Below are 7,726 nucleotides of genomic sequence, written 5' to 3' on the forward strand. Positions count from 1 at the left end.
ATCTTACTAGGAGCAGCTTGAGTTAAGCAGAAGATAAGATTGCCTGCCTCAGGTGCTGCAGTCAGGCCCAGACCAGCAGAGCAGCAGCCTCAGGCCTGACTAGAGATTGCTTGCCCTCCCATCACACACTTGGAGTTGCCCATTTATCTGTGTGTCCGCCATCTTTACAGTTGCTCTCACACACAGCAATCATTATGGAACACCTGTTCTGGGCAAGACACTTTGCTAATTATATATTTTTTCTCATTTAATTCTCACAGTCAGTCCTGCAAGGTTGATACTAACTCCAAAGCCACAAAACTGATAGCCAACACAGCTGTAATTAGAGTCTTTCTAATTCCAAAACCTGTGTCCTTTCCAGTAAACCAGTATTACTCCACTTTTAAATATTCCTGACCTCTTTTGATAAACAGGAAAGTTTTGTTTCTTCTCTCACTCGCAAATTCAGAAAACCTTCGTGTCCCATCCCTGCCCCTTGCCTAGGAAGGCATAAACCTAATTTAGGATCCCTGTATAATTAACGTATCCCACTGAGCCAAGATTTTGTCTAGCTTGACTTTCAATAGTTCATATTACAAAATTATGATTTTTTTAATTTTTAAAATATAAAGTTGTATTATGATATTGACTCTTTTTTTTCCAAACTAAATAAACCGTCAACAAGGATATGATATGCCTCCCCTCACCAGGGGAGATACTCATCGTTGGGCATGGTGGAATGGCCATTCTACACTTTATAACGTAGTTCTTTTTTTTTTTTTTTTTTTTTTTTTTTTTGAGACGGAGTCTCGCTCTGCCGCCCAGGCTGGAGTGCAGTGGCCGGGTCTCAGCTCATTGCAAGCTCCGCCTCCCGGGTTTATGCCATTCTCCTGCCTCAGCCTCCCAAGCAGCTGGGACTACAGGCGCCCACCACGTCGCCCGGCTAGTTTTTTGTATTTTTTAGTAGAGACGGGGTTTCATCATGTTAGCCAGGATGGTCTCGATCTCCTGACCTCGTGATCCGCCCGTCTCGGCCTCCCAAAGTGCTGGGATTACAGGCTTGAGCCACCGCGCCCGGCCATAACGTAGTTCTAATAGGAAGATCAGCCCCAAAGGCTTGGCTGCAGTCCCACCAAGCAGAAAAGTCCCTCCCCTCTATTAGGGGTTAACCAAGCAGAGGTCCCTAGGAATGCCAGTCAGTTGTTAACCAGCACCTTTCCAAAGGGCCCCTGTTCTGCCAGCCAGGCTGAGCTGTGCAGGCGGCAAGGTACCTCCACCAAACTCAACTACGAGATTTGATTTTCCTGAGCCCTGGTTTCCTCACTTATAAAATGAGAATGACAACACCTGCCTTGCAGGTTATTTTGAAGATCAACTAAGATACTGTGAGACTTCATGCCAGTGCATAGTTTCAGAATCAGTGTGCACAGATAAAATAAATGCCGTGTAGAGAATATAGTGCTTGTTTCAGTCTCTTGAATATGTGTTCTTTGTCTTTTTAGGTAACTCAACTGGACCCAAATAAGTCATTATTGGAGGTAAAGTTGTTCCCTCAAGAAACCCTTTTCCTTGAAGCAAAAGAGTAAACACGGCCCAGCGGTGGAACCAGCCATTCCTTGACAAGCCAGCAGCCTGCGTCAGGAGAAGGGCTCCTCGCCAACCCACCCACACGCTCGTCTCACTCAATTCAATGTCACACTTCTGCCTCTTGCAAAATTGCTGGAAAAAGTAATAATAAATATAGCTACTTAAGATTTCCCATCCATGAGTATATATTCCCAACCCTCATTACAGAGAATCACAACTCTGCCACCCTCCCCTACCCCTGCACTTCACCCTCCTTCAGTGATGAATGCATTTGCAAGTAGGAGTGGTCACTAAATAGCATTTTTACCTCTCCAGTGCCCATCTTTTCCCCAGTGTCTAGGACAGTTCTGTCTGTTCTGTGACACCAGGATGCTGTATATTTGATATATGTCTTTTTATTTTCGTGACTGAATTTCTACTTTGTCACCTAATATTAAGGGGCAGAGGGAAAAAAGTCAACTGAGACATTGTCGGCATGGAGATTAAACGTTGTAGGAAAAAAGGTATACCATTTTTGTTAGTACTTTCTGAAGCCTTTACTAAGGTGTAAGGTTTTGTTTGAGGACTGAATTTGACATATATGCAAGACACTTATTTACTGCTGCTGTCTTGGGTCTCCAGGTTCTACCTAGGAGGTATTTGCTGTTCCACTGCAGCACAGGGAAACTGTTCAAGCACACAGTATGAATGCTGAGATCATGTGCAGAGAGGCCAGTACCAAAACTTCAGTATCTGGCCCAGTGGCAAGAGGCTACTGTTAGGTTTGCGTTTGGGCAATTAGAACCTCACAGATACCAGCTCCCAAGTTGCTAGTCCATCAGTGTAAACTGAACAGAATTCTCTCTTGCTTTCTCTCTCTCTACTCCCTCACACATTTGGACCTTGTCACTTGGTGTTTAAGCACCTTGTCTATCAACAAAATCTGATCAGCAGCCCCATGGACTCTCCTGTAATAAGGAACTTGCTCTACTGTTTTATTCTTTTAATGTTTTGGTATTTGATATTGGACTCAAATGAAAGGGATCTCATTCTGTGGCTGAAAAATCAGACTTCATATGTTGAAGAGAGCCAATTTGGGGGCTCAACTCAGAAGACATGTGTTGCCTGAAACCTGCATATAATAATTTTTTATTTGATTTAGTAAGTGTGGATTTTTCTTAATCTACAGATTTGGGGTTTGGGGTTTAGATCCTGGGAACACCGTTTATACTTTCACAGCCAATGATTTATTTTTAGTCTTGAAATATTTCTCCATATCTGTTTTTGTGTCACCTGTGGTTTTTATCCTAGGGGTTGGGATCCTGATTTTGACATTTTGTACTTGTCCAAAAAAGAGTTCAAGTGCTGGGTTTCTTCCCCCAGTCTCAGCCAAAGGGTTCTCAGAAGACTCTAACCAAAGCTGGAGATAAGCCTGCTCATTCTCCTTCTGCCCAGAAGTGAATGTTGGCCAGGAAAATTACACCTTGTGTCTTTTCTGATGCTCCAACCAGAGACCTCTCTGTATTACTATCTAGCGCAGACTAGTGCTACATCTGCCTAGGTGTGGCCTTTCTCTGGCACCAGGGCTCTCTCTAGGGAGGCTGAAAGGAAGGGAGATCGTTCAGGGGAGTTCAAACTGAACACTTCTCTCCAGCTCTATTCCTGTCTTCCTAATCTAATGGCTCTACAAGATAGTCGTTTCCAGTGCTGCAGATGCACCAGGGCACCACCTCTTTTTTTTCTAGGTAGACCTTGTTCTGTAGCTGCTGTGAAGAAGCTGCAGCCCTGAACTCAGGTCATACTCAGGAACAGCAGCAGGGGTGTGGTTGGGGTTTGAGGGAAGGTACTCTGAATTCACCTTCATGTTTAGCCTGTTCCATCTGACTTGGGTTTCTTCATTATATTGCTCCCTCTCATTCACCTTCACTTCTGTATTACAACAATATAGACTTTACTCTAAAGCCAATTTCATAAAAGTTATTAAATGCTACTTGAATGTGTGTGAAGTTGACACAATCTTTTTCAACCTGCCTTGGAAAGTTCTTCTCAGTCTGGCCTACTCAGCCCCATGATTTCCTTTACTCTAGGCCTCGTAACTGGGAAAGGCCTCAGCTAATTGTCACTGTTCACTCAAGACATGATGGGCCGGGTGCAGCGGCTCACGCCTGTAATCCCAGCACTTTGGGAGGCCGAGGCGGGTGGATCACGAGGTCAGGAGATCGAGACCATCCTGGCTAACACGATGAAACCCTCTCTCTACTAAAAATACAAAAAATTAGCCAGACGTGGTGGCAGGCACCTGTCGTCCCAACTACTCAGGAGGCTGAGGCAGGAGAATGGCATGAACCCAGGAGGCGGAGCTTGCAGTGAGCCGAGATTGCACCACTGCCCTTCAGCCTGGGCGACAGAGCGAGACTCTGTCTCAAAAAAAAAAAAAAAAAGACATGATGGTCTACTAAGCTTCAGACAAAAGAAAAGGCCAAAGCAATTGTATACTTTTTCATACAAGCACAGCATTAAAATGACTTCCTATCGCAGTGTCCTCTGCAGTTCTTCCTCCTGCCATTAGGCTTCCTTGGGCTTTACATCCCAGCCTCCAGGCCCAGAGTCAGTCTGAATATTTACTCAGCATTCTTATGCCCAGCTGTTGACAGTGAAGCTCCAGGACTCTTTGTCATCCCCCATTCCAGTTTACTCCCTTGTGTTCTTGGACTGCTGAATATGCAGTTGCAGCATTAGTTTGAAAGTTAAAGGAAGTGTTGCCAATTTCTCATTGCCTTTAAGAAGCTGCAGGGGATTTTTGGAGGTTTCTGGTTTGGGATGTTGCCATTCTCTGGCACTAATAGTTTTATAGCACACAATGATGTTCGTCTCTGGATTGTAAGCATCCGGAATCAAAGTTGAATGACAGCATCTTTTATGGAATCTGTCTTTTTAACACAAGAGAGTAAGAGTGAGGCTTTTATAGATTTTACTTGTTGCTAACATTACAAACATATTAATCACATACCAACATCTAAGTGTGCTGGTCGATGGAATAGGTTGTTAAGAGGTTGGAGAGCTCTGGCAAATTTCCCCCGAAGTATAGACTTTTTCATTTGGATGTGGGAGAGGGTCTTAATTCTCTCCACAACAGCATCACTGATTGACACATTTCTACCCATCCTTCTCAATCCCTTAGCCACCCAGTCCTCCATCCCCACAAGTGGATGAGACTTGGAGTCTTTAGTTCAGTCCAGGAGTAATTCATAGGCATTGCACATTATAGTATGTGTAACCCTTTCACCTGTATTTTCTCTTTTGATCCTTTTTAAAATTCTTAGAGGAAGAGAGATCTTCACATACATATAACCACAACCACATACACACACATTCCAGAGACTTCAGTGTCTTCCAAGTTGAACCTCTCTTCTGCCACTTAGTAGCTGTGTGACCTTAAGGTAAGTAACCTCCCTGAACCTCAGCATCCTTACAACATTCTGATAGCACTTTGCAATTGACCGCACCTTTCACACTCATAATAGTCTACTGCTATGACAGAAGCAGGGCAAAGATGATGATTCCATTTTTGCACAAGGGGCTTAGAGGATAGTGGTTTGCCTAAAATCACACAGCATGTCAGTAGAAGAATCAGGATTTAAAGTACTGACTCTAATTTTCCACTGCTTGTCTATAAAGAATCTGTAATTTTTTTTTTTTTTTTTTTTTTTTTTTGAGACAGAGACTCACTCTGTCGGCCAGGCTAGAGTGCAGTGGCATGATCTCAGCTCACTGCAACCTCCATCTCCCAGGCTCAAGCAATTCTCTTGCCTCAGCCTCTCAAGTAGCTGGGATTACAGGCATGTGCCACCATGCCCAGCTAATTTTTGTATTTTTGGTAGAGACAGGGTTTCACCATGTTGGCCAGGCTGGTCTAGAACTCCTGACCTCAGGTAATCCACCTGCCTCGGCCTCCCAAAGTGCTGGGATTACAGGTGTGAGCCACCATGCCCGGCCAAGAATCTCTAAATTTTATATTCAAGAACGGATCTTGGAATCCTTTACAGTTGTACATAAAAAGTTAAAACGTCACTTTGGGAGGCAAAGGTAGGAGGATTGCTTGAGGCCAGGAATTCAAGACCAGCCCTTACCATATACCAAAACTCTATCTCTAGAAAAAAAAAAAAAAAAACTTTTTAATTCGCCAGGCATGTACTTGCCTGTAGTCCCAGCTACTGTTGAGACTGAGGCAGAGTGATCGCTTGAGCCCAGGAGTTCAAGGCTGCAGTGAGCCATGATAGTGCGACTGCTACTCTGGCCTAGGCATCAGAGTAAGACCTCATCTCTTAAAAAAAAAGTTAAACATGCATTTTCCTGGAAAGGGAATCTGTATTCATCAGATTCTCAGTGGGACCTATTAATCAAAAAATTTTAAGAATCACCATTTACATCATTCTATTTGGGAAGAAGAATCTGTCTATTCTTTTTATCAAGCCATATTTTTATCTAAAAGAAACCTCCAAAGGATGAAATACAATCACTAGACTTTCTTGCCTTGAATATCTCTGCATTTAGTATTTTGTCATTGTCTCAAATAATCTGCTTTGGAAGGTGACACTTAACCCCAACTGGCCATACAGCTCCTCACTGCTGCATTTTGAAAGTTGGTCTGAGAGAAAATATTAATAAAAGAGACATGATCTCCAGTCTTCAGTCTATAAACTCTTTGTGCACTGTCTATTAGTTGTGGTTCTTGGCTCTCAGAGGTGGTATGATGTGTGGTTAAGAACATAGCCTCTGGAACCATATTGCCTGAGTCCGAGCCACTCCTCCACTTACTAACAACGTGTCCTTAAGAAGTCACTTCACATCCACATTCCTGTGCCTCACCTTTTTAACTATAAAATGAAAATAACAGTACCTGGTTGATAAGGTTTTATGAAGATTCAGTGAATTAATGTGGAGCAGTTAGGAAGCTATTATCTGTTCTGTAAACTCATGGGATTATCATAGGAAAGGAGAGTGGGTTATGGCAGCAGTGAGAAGTGTCTGTTTATGGGCGAGGACACAGAAAATGTGAAAAGTAGACACAGGAGGTCCAGGAGCACTGCTCTAGGACCCATCATAGAAGGGTCAGAGAGCCCTGCACAATGTCACTGTGTTACGGGTGTCTAAGGATAAGCCTAGACATGATATGATAAAGAGAGGAGGAGGAGGAGAACTGACTTGCTGAGCACTTACGATGTGCCCAGTACTGTGCTCGGAGCATTACAGACCTCTTTCCTCATGTAACCTCACAATAACTGTGAGATGGTGGTCTTGACCCTATTTTGAAGAGGGAACAAGCTCAAAGAGGTGAAATGATTTGCCTGACTTCAACAGCTAGTAAAAAACAGAGCAGAGTTTTGGACCAAGACCTTTGACTCAAAAACCCCTGCTGTGTTTATGACAATGCAGTGTCTTCAAGGAAAGTATCATATATGACCAAGGCATTTCTTTTTTTTTTTTTTTTCTTTCTGTAGAGACAAGGTCTTGCTATGTTGCCCAGGCTGGTCTTGAACTTCTTGGCTCAAGCAGTCCTCCCGCCTCAGCCTACCGAAGTGTTGGGATTACAGGAGTGAGCCTCCATACCCAGCCTAAGGCGTTGCAATTAATAATGGCAATAATAATAACATTTTTAAAGTATTGGTGGATGCTAAGAGGGGTAAAGTCATATTTTTATAGTAAACTCAGCTCTCCAAAATACTCATTCTTCAAATGGTTCTTAGTGCTACTATTATATAGAAATGTGTCAGGAGCCAGAATTTAAGCAACACCTTATAAGTACACGCAGTGATTTAAGAAGGATCCTATATATTCTACTTATTTGACATCTTCAAAATCCATTCTCTGCTCCTTCATCCTTCATCCCACTGCCTTTTCTTCCCTTCATACCTTTATTGTCTGTCACTTGGGTTATAAAACTACACCCTAGGCCGGGCGTGGTGGCTCATACCTGTAATCCCAGCACTTTGGGAGACCGAGGCAAGCAGATCATCTAAGGTCAGGAGTTCAAGACCAGCCTGACCAGCATGGAGAAACCCCGTCTCTACTAAAAATACAAAATTAGCCAGGCGTGGTGGCCCATGCCTGAAATCCCAGCTACTCTGGAGGCTGAGGCAGAAGAATAACTTGAACCCTGGAGGCAGAGGTTGCCGTGAGC

The 7,726-nt window shown here is 43.4% G+C and overlaps 1 protein-coding gene across 4 annotated transcripts in view; it reads left to right on the forward strand.

The window, feature by feature from the left end:
* The window catches only part of FAF1 (Fas associated factor 1), a 534,320-nt gene extending 532,580 nt beyond the window's left edge, over positions 1-1,740 (forward strand). For all 4 annotated transcript variants that reach the window (XM_033226429.1, XM_033226430.1, XM_033226428.1 and 1 more), the window contains one exon: positions 1,482-1,740. In XM_033226429.1, the coding sequence (XP_033082320.1) occupies positions 1,482-1,565 (84 nt within the window). In that variant the 3' untranslated portion in view covers positions 1,566-1,740. The remainder of the gene's footprint in view (positions 1-1,481) is intronic.
* Positions 1,741-7,726: the final 5,986 nt, after the last annotated feature.

Source organism: Trachypithecus francoisi, unplaced genomic scaffold (assembly GCF_009764315.1).
Source record: "Trachypithecus francoisi isolate TF-2019V2 unplaced genomic scaffold, Tfra_2.0 Lachesis_group12, whole genome shotgun sequence".
NCBI lineage: Eukaryota > Metazoa > Chordata > Mammalia > Primates > Cercopithecidae > Trachypithecus > Trachypithecus francoisi.